Source organism: Panthera tigris, chromosome B4 (genome assembly GCF_018350195.1).
Source record: "Panthera tigris isolate Pti1 chromosome B4, P.tigris_Pti1_mat1.1, whole genome shotgun sequence".
Taxonomy (NCBI): domain Eukaryota; kingdom Metazoa; phylum Chordata; class Mammalia; order Carnivora; family Felidae; genus Panthera; species Panthera tigris.
Window position 1 is genome coordinate 1170447 of NC_056666.1, and position 18699 is coordinate 1189145.

The window sequence follows — 18699 nt, forward strand, 5'->3', positions numbered from 1 at the left end:
TTGTCTTTTGGGCTTGGGGTAGGGGTCCATCAGGTGCCTCCCACCACTGCGCAGGATACCCCAGGCCTTACTTCCAGAAGGAGCTGAGCATGAGCTCCATCAGGCAAGGGACCCACCTGTGTCCAGAATGAAGCCTTCAGGAGAGGAGATGTGGTTAGCTGTGTTAACTCAGGCACACACGCTTCTCAGGTCCTGGGTCCCCTGCCTTTGGACAGGAGTTTAATGGAATGACATCACCATACCAGCAGCTTCCCTGTTTCACCTTGGACGGTTGCTTGAGCACTGGACTTACTGAGAAACCGTATGAGGTTTCCATCTGTAGCTGTGGCCTTTGTCCACTCTCTCTGCATCCTGGGCCCAGAGCCTTGCCAGCTGCTCAGCTTGTGTGGTTTCACTCTACAGGCGTGGCTGGGTGCCGCCCCTCCACTGTCCCAGGCCACAGAAGCCCTGCCCTCCTGGCTGTGACACCCCTGCCCCTGAGATGCAGGAAACCTCGCTGGGCACAGGCCACCTGGCTCCTGGCCAGGCGCTGGCCACCCTCCCATGTTCTCCCCTCTGCAGCGCAGGGCAATCGACAGGGAGGGGACCCCAGCCTGCATATCTAGTGGTAGGAAGTCTGTGCTTCTGAGCCCATCGTCCCCTCACAGGGCTGGACTCGGTTCATTGCTGCTGGGCAGTCTCGGTGAGCCAGCAGCACCGTCCACAGCCCCTTTCTGTCTCGAGATGGCTACATGAGCATTACATCCGTGGGCACCTGCCACACTCTGTGTGTTCCACAACCCCGGCGGGGGGCCCAGGGGTGCACATGATTTCTACTCACTCCCTTATATGTAGCGTCTGCTGGGGGGACGAGGCATAAAACAGGCCACTTCCATGAGACAAGACTCTTCCCAGGTGAAAAATGGTCCTTTGAGGCCAACAAGTACTGATGTATAACCAGCGTTGTTCTTGCTGCTCAGAGGCGGGTGGGAGATCTCTAGGTGACATAGGTGGGGTTCTGCCTGTCACTGAGCCTCAGATCCTTGGGGGGTGGTGGTGGTGGTGTTTCAGGTCGATGGGGGACCAGGCCGAGTGAGCCCTGAATCGTCTTGAAGAGTAGAAAAGTTGCCTGTGGACAGAGGGATGTACACAGGAGCTCCCATCTCTGAGGAGGGCTGAGCCCCTCTTGTAATGGGCAGAATTAGTTATGTGATTTCCAGAGAATCCTAGAGGGCTTGTGGAAGAGAGTCATATTGCTGGCCTTGGGGGGATTGACCTTCTCTGTAGTGAGGCTCTTGTCCTCGTGGGGAACAGGGGCACTCGGTCATCTTGCTCGCCCAGGATGTGGCTGCTGCTGCAGGGCTGTGGCAGGGTGAGGTGGGGGGTGGTCTTCAGGCAAGGCCAGAGGACACAAAAGACCAACTGGAAGCCGTAGAGAATACACAGGCAGTGTGAGCACTTATCCAATGGCTGGAATCCAGGAAATGTGTTCACAATATCTTATGGCTCATTTTAAACCACTGTAAAAATTTCAAGCTTTCTATAACATGTTGTGCTGTAAATCCGTGTTTACACTCTTACCGCTGACGTTGTAAAATGACATCAATTGTTAGTCACGAAATCGTACTCAGGGTATGTATGGTGCTTTAATTTACATTGCTTACATGGCATTGATCCAGAAGTGACTCCTGTGTATTGGTTTTGATCTCTGGGAGGAGAGAACTAATGTTGCTGTGCTGGTTGTTTAGGTCTTTAGACATAGGCGGCTCCCTGTTCATTACACACGGATATCAAGGGATTTGCAAATCTGTCTGGTGGATGCACTTTCTCTACCTTAATTAAAAATACAATTTTATTCATTTATTTTTATCTAAATACAGAAAAGTCACATGTGATAGGTGGTTAAGTCAGCCGACTATTTCTGTTTCATGGCTGCTCGACTACAACTCCACCTGCGATTGGAGAAACTTCTGAACTACTGTGTGGACACAGCTTGTGGGTCCAAGCAGCTTTGGGGTCACACCCTTGGGATGACAGTCAGCAGTTAGACTTACTTGTCTGTGACCCTTCCTGACAGTCTCTGGGCAGCACAAATAACCGTTAGTGTTGGCAGCCGGTGGGCAGTGTGAGGGGTCAGCGGAGGCTGGAGCCCTGCATTTGACAGGCCGTCTGGGCCATTGGAAGGAAGCAGGCCCTTAGCTTCTGGTTCCCATTGGGCCCCCCGAGCCACACTTTTCACGTTGGACGTTGTGGCTGCTCTGGGCATAGACAGGTCACGTTGGTGCAGTATTTCCCGACCGCCAATGGGAGGCACCTGTTTGTGCCGCGTGAAGGCACAGAACTTCAGGGTTTGGCGCCTCATCAGATGGGGGGGTGGCTGGAAAGTCCGAGACGGCTCTGTCTTTCCTGCTGTTCTCCCGCAGCAACAGCCAGGAGCTTCCGCGTGTTCACTGATGACTGTCCTCGGCAGCCCCTGCTGGCCCGGTCGTCTGCTCCTGGTCTGTCTGCCTCACAACGTCCCACACACAGGCTCTGGGGTTCAGACGCCAGGACTGCCTCCGTCACCCTTTCTCCTATACCTGTCCACTTCTCTGTTTCTCTTGCAAGTGTGAATGTGATGTAGTGCTCAAGGGGTGGGTGGACCAGGGTAGGGAGAGCAGGCAGCCCCATGGGACCCATTAGTGACATGAGGGACGGGAGGGTGGTGCCCTTGTCAGCCTCCGTGGGGACGACCTCGCCCACGTGGTGCAGACTGAAGCCAGATGCCTCCGGCTGGGGCTGATTGTGGATGGTTCTCCCAGGATGCCTGCGTTAGGAAGGCAGTGTGTCCGCGCTGGCGGGGGGTTTGCTTGGTGAGAAGGATGAGCTGTGTGATGACAGTGCAGCCATGGTCAGGCCAGCAGATGTGGGAATGAATGAGAGGGAGACGGGGCTAGGGAAGCAGAGGGAGGATGAGAGGGGGCACCAGGGAGGCAGGCTCTGGCCCCCAGAGGAGTGATGAGGGGCAGCATTGGGACTGGGGTCCCAGACGGGATGGGACAGGCCTGTGTCTCCTGCCTGCACACACGCGCCTGTTTAGATTCCTGTCCTGATGTGTTCACGTCCTCCCAAGTGAGAGGACACACGTGTCATTTCTAGTGTCCATAACTTGGTAAGGTCCTGCATGACTCTGATGTCACTGGTGTGCTGCTAACAGCTGGCTCTCCAGAAAAGAAAAGGCACTGATTTGTAACCTTTGCCAATTTCCATGGTGTAAGTACCATCCTTGTGGCCAATTTCATGGGGCTGGTGTGAGGCCAGTGAGCACAGATTTGGGACAAGGTGTGCAGGAGCTGACATTTTGTGGACCTCCGATATACAGACACAATGGGTGTGGAAAGGGCACAAATAACAGTAAATAATTTGGAGCCTGTGAGTTTTGAGTGTTTCCTGCCTTTATTTTTGATATAACTTATTTAGCTGTGAGTCGCTGTTATCTGACTCATATTAACAGCTAAGTCTGACAGTCGGTGTTCAAAGATGCCTGAAAACCATCAGCTCATCAGCCACGTTGGCCCTGGAGGCCCTGGAGGCCCTGGAGGCCCTGCCCAGTGTGTGATGTGTTGCGCTTACAGATTTGAGAGCCAGGTGGGTCCTCCCCCAGCCACAGGCTCCTGAAAGGCGGACGTGACTTGCACATCTCCGAGCTCATACCCACACTCTCCATGCAGAACCTCAAATGTGCCAGGATGGCAGCATCAGCTCTCCGAGTTGGAACGCTTTCTCTGTGTTTCTGTAGGAAGAGTCCTTATTTGGAACGTTACTGAAGCCCTAGGCGTGATTTCGTTTCTGTACAGGACAGAAAACAGATGCACATGTACATCACCGGGTGGTCCCTTTGTGAAGCCTCTGCACAAGTCACGTGTGTTGCAGAGGCTTGTGGTCTTGAGTCACATGCCAATGTGTGCTCCCATTCAAACCCTGCTGTGTGCGCCGACATAACTCACACATTGGTGCTGACACCCTCGACTTGTGTGCGGGGCCATGCAGACACTGCTGCACCACAGCGCATGATCTTCCTTCATCATCGCCGCCATCCTTGGCCCAGTGTGCAGGGGCACCAGCAAGTACTGTCTAGCAAGAGCCACACCTGCACCTCACTGTGGAGAGATGGGCCCTGAGCTTGGCCCTTCCACGCAGAAGCAAGCAGTTCCTGCGTTTTTGGTGGGGGCGGCAGAGACAGACACGGAGACACAGACACAGGGGGAGGCAGAGAGGAAGAGAAAATGGGGCTGGGGGGCAGTAGGAAGGTGGGTGAGGGCTTGGAGAGATGAATGAGTGAGGGGAGGGCTCTGTGTGCCCCTCAGTGTCCCTGCTACTAGATGTAGGGACCTGAGCTCAGTGCATGGAGAGGGACTGCCTGCGGGGCTGGGGTCCACCTGGCTGTGTCCATTAGTTCCTGGCTCAGCTCAGGGAGAGACAGCTGACCTTCCAGGCTGCCCAGAGCTGTGATGGTCAGTGTCTCCACACGTGTACCCAGGGTACCATGTGAACCCCTTGCGGGGATGCAAGTGGGCTTTTGTTTTTCCAGATGTTATTAAAAAAAGTGGAGCCTGGCTTTGGAGCAGGTGCATCGCCGTGGACACACCTGTGAACAACGGCCCTGCTGTGCGTTCTGTATCCCGGGTTTGATTTGCTGTCGGTTGACGTTTAAGGTCCCAAAGACCATGAAATCACACTTCTGCAGTGTTAATTCACTTCATTCTTCCAGGGAGTCAGAGAGTTAATTTAGAAGCCCAATGTGATCTTCAGGCACCCAGAAGATTTCCGTTGAGTGAAAATTGCCCCTTTTTTCCTGCTTCTTGAATAGATGAGATTATTACAAAGGAGGAATACATTTTCTTCTGGAAGATGAGCTGCTTGACGAGTCTGGGCTGTTCGTTTGATGCAGAAATCAGTGCTTTGATTTATTGTCATTAGGCTGTCCTGTCGCCTCTGCTGGCCCTGACAGTCACAGCCAGGGAGGTAGGTAAATGGCCCTACTTTTCCTGCAGCTATTTGGTAATTCCCCAGGAGAATTTGGCTTTGCCACTCAGCCTGAGAAGTCTGAGGAGGCAGGGGCGCCATGTGCAGGGCCTGCAGTGGCCTGGGGCAGGCCTGGGTCCCCGGCCCACAGACAGTGGCCTCCCCTCGCTCTGCCCTGTCCTTGCTCTTGCCTCACCCAACAGCTCCTCTCTTGGCCTCCCAGGAGACACACCGCATCTTCTGGTAAAGCAGGCGTCTGGCCAGTCAGCAAACACCTGCGGAGCAGTGGGCATGCCCAGCCCTGTGCTAGGTGTCATCTGATCGACCGATGGGCAGACAGTCCTGCCTCACTGGTGTCCACCTCCTGGGAACCATACCTGGGAGGGTGCACCTTCCCTGGTCCCTGTGGGGACACCCTGCCTCCCTCATCTTGCCTCCAGGTCCCCCCATGGCGGTGGCACATTCTAGGTGTGGTCCTCCATTGCTTGCATCTGGTCTGGCTTCCCTTGGGCCTCCACATTACCCCCACCCCTTAACCTTGCTCTCCTGTCTCTGGTGAGTTCCAACCCGAGGGCTTTCCAGGCCAAGGACCTTGGGGACAGCAATGTGGCTGGGTGGGGTGGGGCTCGCTCCAAGACCCCATCTACATAGAACTCACTATTTTTACTTAGTTTACAGATTACAGATTAATGAGCATAACCAAGTGTTCAAGAGATGTTTTGATGCACTCTTAACAATAACCTCATTGTTACTGTCACCATCAGGGTGGCTCTGGAACAGTTTATGGCTGTCTTGGGGCAAACTCTTGCTGCAGTGTTCCCTCCCTGACATCCCTAGGTGCTCTGGGATGGTTTCCAAACCCAAGTGACAGGAACGCTCCTCTGTGGGGATGGCATCTGGGAGCACAGGAAGAGGGTGGTGGGGTCGTGAGCAAGAGGGCTCTCCCTGAGGACAAGGTGCCTTTGAGGGGCACCTGCATGCCCTTTGTAAATCCCTCTTCCTCCTGCTGGTTCCCTGCCCAGAGCCTTCAAGGGGGGACTTTTGATGTTCCATCTAAAAAGAGCCTCTCTCCTGGCACAGAGGGGGAACTCCCACCCAGCTGGCATCATGGGTGGACACGTTTTCTGGAAGGTCTGTCACACTTTAGGGAGATCTGATGGCAGGGTGCACATGCTGGAGGCAAGAAGGCCCAGCTTTCTGGAGAGCTGTGGGGTCTGTGAGGTGGGCTGGCTGCTTGGGTGGGGAGTGGCTCCCAGGGCTGTGCTCAGCAAAGGTGGGCCTGGAAAGCTCTGTCTGCTTCCCGATGGCTCCGTGAGCCAGCCTGGTGGAGCTGGACCACTGTGATGCTGCCCTGAGCCCATTTTCTGTGAGCGTGCCTGCTGGCCGAAGCCTGCAGCAACCAGGCCCTCGCTTGGGCACACACATGCAGCTGAGAGTGTGGCCTGTGAGAGAGGCAGAGGGATAAGGCTTCCTGCTCCCCCAGGACACCTTCCCTGTTCCACCCTCACTCAGACCTCGCCAGGCCGCAGCCACCTGGGCGGAGGTGAGCAAGGGGGCCGTTACCTGGCAATCTTGTCTGTGCAGGACATGGTGACCAGTTGCTCACCCAGCAGGACGCCATCCCATGTCTGTACGGTGCTGGGGCCCCGGACGGGGACGGTCCCTTCCCCAGACTCGATCTTGGTGCGTAGATGTCCACGGAGCTTCCTGACGATGTGCTTACTGTTGTTGACTAGGAGGTAAGAGGCAGCTGTGAGAGGCTGGGACCCTGTTTGTGCAGAGGGTGAATCCCCACCTGGAGTGGTGTGGGAGGAGGGGGGCCCCCTAGACACCTGCTAGTCTGGGGAAGCACAGATAAGTGTCCCAGTGGAGGGGGCCAGTGACTGGTGCAGAGCTGGGCTCCAGAGTGCCACCTCTAGACCAGGTCAGCTGACTTTGTATAATGGGCCAGACAGTAAATATCAGAGGCTCTGTGGCCTTTTGGCCTCTGTCCAGCCACTCACTGTGCTGCCACAGCATAGACAGGTCAGTGAATGAGTGTGGCTGCATTCCACTTTATGGATGCTGAAATTTGAGTTCCATATAACTTTCATTTGTTGTGAGATATTTCTCTTTTCACCCTTCTCAGCCATCTAAAAATGTGAAAACCATGCTTCATTCACGGGCCATACAGAAAGGAAGTGGGTGGGATCTGGCCTGAGGGCTGTGTTCTGTAGGCCCTACGTTTCCTAGCTCCTTAACCCTGGGAAAGTTACTCACGACCACTGTGACATAATTATTGCATCTTAAACTAGGGCGAATCATGGTGCCTGCCTCCTGGGCTATGGGGGTGGATGAGATAGGGCATGGACAGTACAACAGGGTGTCCATTGTCACCCAGGGTCTCTATGAGGACGAGATGGAGCCTATGAACTGGTTCCTGTGGGTCCCTCATGCCTTCATTTCATATTCTCCTTTCCTTTCTGGAGCCCCCTCCACACACACACACACAGACACACACACCTACGCCACACCCCATAGTCCATGGTTATTTGGAGAACTAGCATGAACAAGGTGAAGATTGTTTTTATCCTGTCTTTCTTTAAAAAAGTTCTGCACATTAAGTCTGGATTATATTGGGATATGGAAATGGTTAACTGCTTTGCATACAAATGATATATAGCACAGTTATTCCAGCATTTACATACATATGGTGACATGCATGGATACTAAAGATACTTCCTTTAAAAATGTTCTATTTAAAAAAAAAATGTTCTATTTAAGTTTTGAAGTCCTGGAAATAGGATTTCTCTCTTATTTATCATTACTGAAGGCATAAAATAATAAAAAATATGTGGATTTATATAGGCACCTTCTTTTATAGATCTCAAAGTAATTTCCAGTCTATTTTATCATTGTTTGTAGGAACTGAAGTTCTTTGACTACATTTCCATTGTACCTCAAGCCCATGTCTTAGGGAGAAAGATTGCTATACTCCTTGAAGAAAGTAAACTTTTAAGAGGTTTCAGATTGCTTTTTGATCCTCACCAATGAGGTACTTGATGAGATCCAATTTTGACTGATCTGTAAGTCATCCACAGAAGGAAGAACCAAGATGAGAAACTGAGCCCTGGGTATGCAAGCCAGGGATGCCCCACAATGATGACAGTGAGGGTACAAATCTCTGTTGCTTTCAATGGCACTAGGAAATCAGATGATGACAATGACTCTGGTGGTGATAGTGATGATCATCATGACAGTGATGGTGATGATGATGATGGTAATGGTGATGCTGGTGGTCATGATGATGACGATGATGGTGATGATGATGGATATGGTAATGATGGTAATGGTGATGATGATGGTGATAGTGATGATGGAAATGGTGATGATGGTGATGGTGGTGGTGAGTGGTGATGATGGTGATGGTAGTGATGGTGATGATGACAATGGTGGTGATGACGATGGTGGTGATGATGGTGATAGTGATGATGGAGATGAGGGTGATGGTGGTGGTGATGAGGGTGATGGTGATGGTGACAGTGGTGATGATGGTGATGTTGATGGTGATGGTAGTGATGATGGCGATGATGACAACGGTGGTGATGATGATGATGGTGGTGATGATGGTGATAGTGATGATGGAGATGAGGATGATGGTGATGGTGACAGTGGTGATGGTGACGATGGTGATGATGATGATGATGGTGATGATGGTAATGGTGATGATCGTGGTGATGATGGATGTGAGGATAATGGTGGTGATGATGATGATGGTGATTATAATGGTGGTCAGGATGGTGATGTCGATGATGGTGATGATGACAATGGTGGTGATTATGAGGGTGATGGTGACGACGGTAATGGTGATGAGGAGACATGATGACGATGATGTAGAAGATGATATAATGACAGAGATGATGACAGTAATGGTGACGATGGTAAAATGAACATCGAATCATTCATATGACTCAAGACGCTCGAGCAAACATTTGCTTTGACCTGACTCTTTACACTGCCCAGGTGGGGTCTTACTTATCTCATCGACTTCCTGTGGCAGGCAGCACTGGGAGAGTGGAGGACCAATACACCTCAGTTCCCACAGTTTACCACAGTGTCATAGAGCTTGTCATATCCCCCTATGATGGGGATATTTTCTCAGGGAATATGGTACTTTCTGCCCGTCTCTTTGTATTAATTATAGCGTCCTTGTCATTCTCTTGGTGCTCCAACTGTTGTGTACTTTTTCAGACTTTGGAAGTTGCCTGATATATTGTAAGGTTTTTCTAAATTCTTACCCTCTGCTTCTGCACAACTGACTTTCCATGCAGTAGACTTTACGGTCCGTTAATGCCCTGACAACAGGGAGTCCTGGCTTCAGTCAGCAATTGGTTTGTAGGAGTTAACTCAAAGTTCTCAGGTGGATTAATTTTGCCTGAAGAGCCAGGTGCATGAGGCACTCCTGAAAAGTGTTTATTTTTGGAAGTGCTGTGTCTCAGGCTGCCTTCCCCAGCATGCTCCCTGATGAGCATGATCCATCCTGGGGGCGGGGCGTGCTCTGAGTGTTGGTGAGCCCACTTCCTCCAGTTCTTTCTTGCCTTATTGTGAGCGGGGAGAGAGAGCTAAAGTTGGCACTTGAAGCAGAACAAAACAGCAGTCCAGCCAGAGGCTGCATGGACTGGATCTGCATGGGCTGTGGTGTAGTGCACCTGGGAGACCCTGGGGGTGTGCAGTGTTGAGACCCTGCCTGCCTTGTGCATGCTGATACCCCCAAATCTATAGGAATATTCTAATCTGCTGCTAGTACTCTAAGTCCTCAGACTCTTCATTATGGCATTTATCAATCTCGAGCCCTTACCTGTGAAGAAGGATGTCAAGATAAAGTAAGGATTGTCATATGCTTTACAGGGTTTTCAAGTGAATTTTTAATTTTTAGGAGAGACTGGAAAGAAAGCAGAGATCAGTGGCAATTGAAGGAGCCCACCTAGGGAGCACAGCTGTGTCTAAAGAGCAAGACATGGCTGCTGCAACGCCGTTGGCAGAAAGAGAGCCAGAAATGGGGGAGAAAGGAGTAGGAATGGAAAACAGTATTTCTAAGCAACAGATAAACTTTTAATTTCTAAATCATCTTTAAAAGGTGTATGTATCCCAGAAGGTACACCTACGGTGAGATCCAGTATTTACTGTAATAGTGTCTGCATCATCCATCGTGTAGTCATGTGGGTGTCCTTTGTCTTATGTGACACAGTGGTGATCGTGATGGTGGTCAGTTATGAGGTCATCTGAATGTGTTTTTTCTATGGTGCACCGATATTGTCATATGTTGCACACGTCTGTGACTCAGTGGGCAGAAACCTGAAGATAGGGCTTTCAGGAAAGTGCTTTAGACTTCCAGACTTTGTATGTGATTTTGGTCTAATCTCTTGAACTCCCCTAGGTACAACCAATGGAGCAGGCTTAGAACATACTGGCATTTAGTACGTGCTTGTGAGATATGATGCAGTCATGCCCTTTGTCATAGCATTTGGGGGAAGATGGAGGGGAGAATTTACGCGGTTAAATCTTGGAAAATGGCAGTAAGAACTGAGTTTCCCAGGTTATTTAAAAGATGCACCATGAAAGGCATTTGCATTAATGATGTTGGTGAGTCAGGAGGATGGTGCTTGCTCAGCCGCAGTGAAGGGCCCTGGATCTTGTCTATGGAGGCTCCCCTCACAGCCAGCTGGGGCCAGCCCAGCTCTGCCCACAGCCATTCAGGACATGACATCACCCTTGTGGCTCTGGCCTTGGGGAATGAATGGAGTTGCTCTGGGTCGCCAAGACCAATGACCGTCATAGCATAGGCTCATCCCTACTGGTAAGAGCCTTGTCCACCTGCCCTCCACGCCAGCCTGGCCCCTGCAGAGACTCTGGGAGACCCCTTTTGCATGCAGACCCAATCTGGGCAGGAGGCCGCTAGGGGATTTTGAGTCCTGTTGCTGGAAACATGTCAGATTCTCAGAACACTGGGAGGTTTTAAAAGTTCCCCACTCTACCCTGAATACACCAGAATCTTAGGAAGAGTGGCGGCAGGAAGCCACATTTGTGAGACTCCCCAGGTGATCCCGATAGAGAAGCTGGGTTTGGAAACAGCTCGCCTCCTGGCAGGCAACACGCCTCGCAAACATTTCAGACCGATTGGTTTTGATTTCACTTTTAAAGACTCTAGGAAGGAAGAATTACGATCTATCTAGATGAATATTTTTGAGGAAAAAAATAAAACTGGGGAATTTAGAATTTTTTGAGCTGCAGGCGTCTGAGGGAGGTGAGGCTGCTTCACAGCACAGGGCTCAGTGTTGTCTGAGACATGGACAGGGTCAGGGAGTCATGGACCCATTAGAGCCCCTGAGACAACAGGGCCAGGCATCGTGGTGGATGGCCACCATCGTTCTGTGGCACTTGTTCTTGGAAACACCAGGTCAGATTCGGTTCTCTGCCGGGCCTTGTGGCATGTGACACTGGCTTACTGGCTGTCCAGACCTCTCTACAGAACTTCCTTGCCATACTGCACTCTTTAGACGAAGGGGAATGATGTCAGCAGCTGTGTCCAGAACTTTCTCTTAGACTCAGTATGTGATCCAGGTGTGATTACAGCTCCTGATGCATCACACACCTGTCGAGATGTGTGTGTTCACATGGGTGTCCCTGTGTGTGCGCACGTGTCTTGTGCGTGTGTGTGTGGGGGAGGAGAGCCTGGAGCACTGTTGCTTCCTGCCGAGCAGAGGAGGCTGAGGACAAATGCGGGGATGTGGTGGGCAGCAGGCGGGGAAGGTGTGGAGGGCCTGGGGAGGTCTCAGCTCCAGCGCTGGGGCTCCTGGGTACGGGTGGACCCAGCGCATCTGTGTCCATGCACCTTTGGGGCTGTGATTCCAGAGCTCCGTTTAGGAACATGGAGCCGGGCTGGATTCTCCAGGGTTACCTGTTGGAGGTAGAGGCGCTGACTTCTGGGAGTGGATGGCCCCACAGGCCTGCACATCCTGCAGGGACTTGTCCCCACTGGCTCCCTGGCAAGAGCCCCTGAGAGCAGAGGCCCAGTTGCCCACATCTCCCCTGTGCGCCCTCCTTCTGAAGCAAAGGCATGCACTGGGCAATGGCTGCAGGTTCCCTGGGAAGCCCTTCCATGCAGGGTTGTCAGGAGCCAGTGCTGGCTTTGCTGAGAGTGCAGGGAGGTGATGTGTGCTCTGGCTGGGAGTCTGAGTCCAGACTTGCCGAGAGCCCCTCCTCGGTGGTCCTGGGGAGGAAGTGCCAGAGGCTGCGGTCTAAATAACCCCTGCACCTAGGTGGCTTAGGTGGTTGAGTGTCCAACTTTGGCTCAGGTCATGATCTCACAGTTCATGAGTTTGAGCCCTGCGTCGAGCTCTGTGCTGACAGCTCAGAGCCTGGAGCCTGCTTTAGATTCTGTGTCTCCCTCTCTCTCTGCCCCTGCCCCACTCGTGCTCTGTCTCTCTCTCTCACAAATAAATAAACGTTAAAAAAAATTTTTTTAAAATAAGCCCCAGCAGCAGCTCGTTCCTGCCTGGCATATCTGCGGTAAAAATGTGAGGAAGATGCTCTATTTTCTTCCTAGCAGCACCTGCCACTTCTAAAAGCACCACGAAATAAAAGACATCTGTGTCAGGAAATGAGCCCTAGGGTGCATCTGAGGATGTATTTGTTTGTTTTTCTGAACCACTGGCTTTGCAAGTTGGAACCGGGGCGGGGGGGGGGGGGGGAGCTGGGAGGCCGTGGTGGGTGCTGGGCTCAGAGAGGCAGGGGGACACAGTGGGTCTCAGGCTGTCTCCACTTGGCCATGCCGGCCTCAGGAGGAAGCGGGTAAATTAGGGCCGGCCCTGAACATTCTGCCAGACCTCTCCTCCCAGACCTCAGGGCTCCTGGGTCTTCATGACGCCAGACTTTTGGGAGCAAATGGAAAGACAGTTCTAAGCAGCTGTCTAATGGAGCACAGTTCACAGTTTTATACAGGAAGCCGGTCTCCTGGAGATGCAGCTTGATGAACCCTCCAGGAAAAATGAATCTGTTCCATGTTGTTTCTCCTCCTTTCTCTGGGATGTGTGACAGTGAAGGGTCCCTGCTCTACCCCTGGGCGGGGGGTGCCTGCTGTCACCTGCCAGCTCCCGGGGAAGCTCCCCAAAAGGCCCCTATATTTAGGGAGCTCCCTTATCCTGACTCTCAGTTGCATTTGCTTTCCATAGGGTGTGGCTCTGGGCTGGACGTTTGTGTTGGACACACAACTTAGACCAACTCTTGTGTTGAAGCCCCAGCCCCAAGGGGATGGAGTCAAGAGGAGGGGCCTCTGGGGGTGATGAGGCCATGAGGGGCCCCCCTGATGTGATTGATCACTGCCCTTGGGAGGGAGCCCCTGCAGAGCCCCCGTACCTCCCCACCCACGTGAGGATACAGCGGCTCCCCCAGACACTGGGTCCTGCACTCCCCGTCCCCAGATTGTGGGCAGCCAATGCCTGTTGTTTCTAATCCACCCCAGCTGTGCTGTTGGGTTCCAGCAACCGTGGGGGAAGAGAGGGGTGACACTGTTACTCAGAGCCACACTATGGGGATCTCCCCGACCACTCTCCACAGGGGAGAGTGAGGGTCTTGGAGCAAATCTGGAGGAAAGGGGAATGGATCTTTTTGGACAGGCTGCAATCCGTGTTAGAGAACTAGGTTAAGTTCAGTACACGTAGGGTTTCTCAAAAGTGCTCTTCCTCTGCACCTGCTTTATCTCAGCAAAGCCTGGGCATTCAGAAAGTGTTTCTCTGTCCTTCCACTGGCAATTAGAACACAAACGCAGCCTTCCGTGGGGGAAATCAGAAGCCAAAAATAAACCTTCTCTACGTGTGTCTCGTCTGCTGCACCTCAACTGAAGATTTCCCAGGATGAGTCAGCGTCTTTACTGGGAGCAGATACCTCACAATATACGCGTCTAATTTCACTGCCTGCCTCAGACGGTCTGCCTGGTGCTGCTTTTGGGAGGGGTCTGTGTGTGCATGTGCATGTGTGTGCATGTGTGGGGGTGCATGCACGCACGGTACATGTTGCACGCACGAATAATATCAGGAAGAGAATTTACTGGCACTCTGCAGCAGCTGAACACTCTTCCCGAGATGCTGATGTCATCAGACCCACACAGGAGAGGCCGGCTGTGTCCCCGCACTGCAGAACACAGCGTCCCCTCTGTTGGGTGGACCCCATCTGTCCACATCTGCTCTGACCAAACGCTCAAGAGGGCAGGTCCTGCCCAGCACTCACACCGGGGTTTGCTACCCGGGGCGACACCCACTGCTGGCTTAGTTACACATAAATAAACATGCTCAGCGTTATTCTCTGCAAAGCTGCAAACACAGGTGAGCAAAGCCACCTGGACCTGCTCTTTCTCTGCGTAATTCTCTCCCCATCTCCTCCCCTCTCTTGTGCAGAGCGGGGCAGGGGCCGCTGATCAACTGAAATGAGGCAGAGAACCATAGCAATTAAATAGCTAATTTTAGCTTTTCAAGCCACCTTGCTCTCAGTGATGTGGGCGATTCACAGGAGGGTTTGGAGGCTGAGGGGGCCGCCAGGCCACACGAGTGAGCATGCTCAGCACAGAAGGCCTGGCCCGGGGGCCGGTGGAGGGGAGGGGGCTGTGTCTTACGGTCGGCCGTGATCTCGTAGGGTGAGTGCAGCCTGGCATCTCCGCAGGGGGACGTGCTCACGTAGAGATGGAACAGCACGTTGTCCCGCAGCCGGTAGCCGCCGTCCTTGGACCGTTCGAATATCGAGTGCTCTGAGTCCTCCCGCCGCTTGCTAGGGTCAGAGAGAGGGTCCTCGTCACTCATTATGAACCAACAGGAAAGGCGCCCATTGGGCCGATGCCTTTGCATCTTATTTTGTGTCTTATTTCCCCGTGTCTTTCTTGTTGCCCTCTGCCTACTGCGTCTAGAGCAGGTGGCAGTGAAATGGGGAAGGGGGACCCAGGGACAGCAGTTCTGTTCTGTGCCCCCAGCCATGTGTCCGGCCTCAAGAGGGCACCACTCCAGATGCCTGTGGCTGGGTTTGTGGGGTGCTGTAGTCGTGTGGAGACACTGCCCTTGGGCGACCACCTTGCTAGAGGCTGGACGTTCGTGTCCCCCAACTTAATATGCTGGAGTCCTGCACCCCAGGATGTCAGTGTCAGCACGTGGGGCCTCCGGGAGGGGAGGAGGCCATGAGGTGGGGCCCCCATGATGGGATTAGTGTCCTTATGAAGGAGACCCCAGGGCGCCCCCTCGCCCCTTCCCCACATGAGGAGGACACAGGAGAAGACACTGCCTGTGACCCAGGATGCAGCGTCTCATCAGACACCAGACCTGCTGCCCCTTGAACCCTGGACGTCCAGCGAGAGCTGCGAGTGATTGGGAGCTTGTGGTGTTTTGTGGTGGCCGCTTGGGCCTGAACAGTCCCCATTAGTGGGGGGATAAGTCTGTTACCTGGCGTGTTTGTACGTGTGGGCAGGCAGGGCACGTGCACCCTGCAGACCATCTGCTGCAGCCACCCGTGGGCGAGCAGGTGCCCCAGGAGGGAGGCCGGAGGAGAAGGAGGCCTGGCATTTCAGCCTGGCCAGCGCTCAGCGGACGCACCGTCTGGGTCCCAATGTGCTGTGGGCAGACGGCTGTCCACACAGGCCCGTCCCTGGGGCTGCTGCTTACCTGAGGTGTAGCTCCAGCTGTGCATACAGGAAGTGGACCAGCGCCCTCCGGGCCACGATCTCCGCGTGGCAGTCGTTGACCACCAGCCCCTGGTCATTGATGTGCTCGCCGCTGATGCACTTGGTGCCCGAGGACAGGACGATGACCTGTGCCTGCCTGACGTCCAAGCCTGGGGGACAGAGAGGGCATCAGACCCCCATCAGACCCCGTCCGTCAGATCCCCCATCAGACGCCCGTCAGAATCCCCATCTCTCAGGCCCCTGTCAGAAGCCCCCCTCAGATTCCCCCTGTCGGACCTCCCGTCGGACCAACCCCCCCAGACCCCCGTCAGACTCCTGTCAGAACCCGTCAGAACCCCCATCAGACCCTGTCAGACTCCTGTCAGAACCCCCCTTCCCGTCAGATCCCCCATCGGACCCCCATCAGACCCCCTCCGTCAGACCCCCCATCAGACCCCCGTCAGATGCGCCCCTCGTCAGACCTCCATCAGACCCCCCCCCGTCAGATCCCCCCGTCAGACCCTGCCCCCCGTCAGACCCCCGTCAGATCCCCCATCAGACCCCGTCCGTCAGATCCCCCATCAGACGCCCGTCAGAATCCCCATCCCTCAGGCCCCTGTCAGAACCCCCCCTCAGATTCCCCGTCGGACCTCCCGTCGGACCAACCCCCCCAGACCCCCGTCAGGCTCCTTTCAGAACCCCGTCAGAACCCCCATCAGACCCTGTCAGAACCCCCCTTCCCGTCAGACCCCCCATCGGACCCCACCAGAACCCCCGTCAGGCCCCCGTCAGGCTCCTTTCAGAACCCCGTCAGGACCCCCATCAGACCCTGTCAGACTCCTGTGAGAACCCCCCCTTCCCGTCAGACCCCCCATCGGACCCCCATCGGACCCCATGAGAACCCCCCCAGACCCCCGTCAGACTCCTGTCAGAACCCCCCTTCCCGTCAGATCCCCCATCGGACCCCCATCGGACCCCCATCAGACCCCCTCCGTCAGATCCCCCATCAGACCCCGTCCGTCAGATCCCGCATCGGAGCCCCGTCAGACCTCCGTCAGATGCGCCCCTCGTCAGACCTGCATCAGACCCCCCCGTCAGACTCTGCCCCCCGTCAGACCCCCGTCAGAATCCCCGTCAGATCCCCCATCACACCCCTCCCGTCGGACCCCCGTGCGGGAGCGAGGCCGCCCTCCCCTCACGGGACCCTGGCGGCCCCAGCCTGGAAGCCCCGTATGAGCGGGCACCACACCGCGGGCCGGGTACGGGGGCCGCACTTAACGACAGGTGCCTGGGGTCTCGGGCCCAGCCGGCTCGGGGACGGGACGGCCAGCAGAAAGCTCGGTCCCGAGAACTCCTTACTGCCCAGCTCGAGACCCGCGCGGGCGCCCGAGCGTGCCCCTGCCGATTCCGGACGCACGCGGAGGGGCTGCCCACCCTCGCGAGTAGCGCCCCGCGGAGGCGGGTGTGACGGACACCGGCCGGGAGGTCTGGCGGCCCGCTGGCGCTCGGGCGGCCGCGACGCGTCGCTTCGAGGGCCGGGCCCGGAGCACGTGGCCTGGCCGCGCCCAGAGGCCCCGGCTGACGCCCGCCCGGAAACCCGCCCCGCGCGCCCCGCCGCGCGGGCTGGGATTGGCTGCTGGGGGCGTGTCGAGCACGGGGGCGGGGGTGGGGGGGTGGCGCGCGGAGCCAGGCGGGGGCGGGGCGGACGACGCACCCGCGCACGCTGACCCCGAGAGCTACCGTCTGCCCCGGCTCCCCGCGTGGGGCCGCCGCGACCGACCGGGGCCTGCGGGGCGGGCACGTGCCTGCGTCACAGGCCCGGCGCCCTGGGCCCCGAGGCCCCGGTGACAATTGCATTTCAGGGCCGGGGGGGCCTGGGGTGTGTGGTGGGGCCGCCCCCTCTGCGGCCCGGCGCAGAAGTGGGAGCCGCCCCATCCCCCACCAGCGCGGCCTCGCTTCACCGCCGCGGTTCAGGAGCCACGTGGAGGCCGCGGGACCTGAGGGCGATGCGCGCGGCCGCGGTCACAGACGGCGTGCAAATGGTGAGTGTCCTGTTTGGGCGCCACCAGAGCCGCAGCACAGACAGGAACTCCGTGGCGGGGGGGAATGTATGTGAAGCTCTGTCCCTCCCCCCCCCCCCCCCCCCCCGGCCCTGCGCGGGTGAGGGGCTGGCGGGGGTCCCGAGGGGCCCCGGCACCGTCTCCCCGCCACCCCCTCCCCCTCCCCCGTCCCTGCGCAGGTGAGGGGCCTGCAGGGGCCTCCTGAGGCCGGGAGCGGGAGCGGATGGGTCATTCCCACGGTGGAGGCTCCTTGATTTAACCGTCTCAGGACAGCGCTCGCTGTGACCACAGTCCAAGGAAAAGGGCATTCTCTGCAAGAACGGGGAACAAAGCCAAAGAAACCTTAAGAACGAACCCCAAACTCCCGTTTTCACAAGTGGTGGGTCACCTGCATTTAGGGGGGGCCCTGGAAGACCACAGGCCGAGTTTGTGGTCCTGACTGCACAGCCGGATCCCGCTCCCGATTCGCCCCCTACGCTCCCCGTCGGGCTGTTCCGGGGCCCTTTTTAAGGAAGCGCTCGGAGTGGAAGTGAGCGACCCTGTGAGTAAGCGGTGCTGGTACCCGCTCTCTGTGTCTCCTGTGGCTGTGCCCCCTGCACCCCCTGGCTCCCTGTACCCTCTGTGCCCCCTGCTCTCTCTGTACCCCCCACCCCGTTCCCCCTGCACCCCGGTACCCCTGTGCCCCCGGCACACTCTATACCCCTGTGTCCCCTGTGCCCCCTGCACCTAGGCTGCTGAGATCTGTGAGTAATAAATGTTGTGACTTCCTCCCTTGTACTGAAGCTGCGCCTTCAGTCCAAACGGGCCTGGGGTGTCCACTCCCCCATCGTGGGGGCTTGGAGGTGGGGGGGGGGAGCCAGCTGCTGGCCCCACGCAGGTGGCTTGTGCCTCCCCTTCAGTAGGTCACACAGTGGGTATTCCTGGTTTGGTGAAGCTCGGCTGCTCAATGCACCGACCTAGTGGGCTTATGGGTCCACG

At 55.6% G+C, this 18699-nt stretch overlaps 1 protein-coding gene across 1 annotated transcript in view; it reads right to left on the minus strand.

Moving 5' to 3' along the window:
* The window catches only part of ADARB2 (adenosine deaminase RNA specific B2 (inactive)), a 133757-nt gene that overhangs the window by 23325 nt on the left and 91733 nt on the right, over window positions 1-18699 (minus strand). The window contains 3 exon segments of the mRNA XM_042990927.1: window positions 6547-6715; window positions 14630-14781; window positions 15663-15831. Of these exon segments, the coding sequence (XP_042846861.1) occupies window positions 6547-6715; window positions 14630-14781; window positions 15663-15831 (490 nt within the window).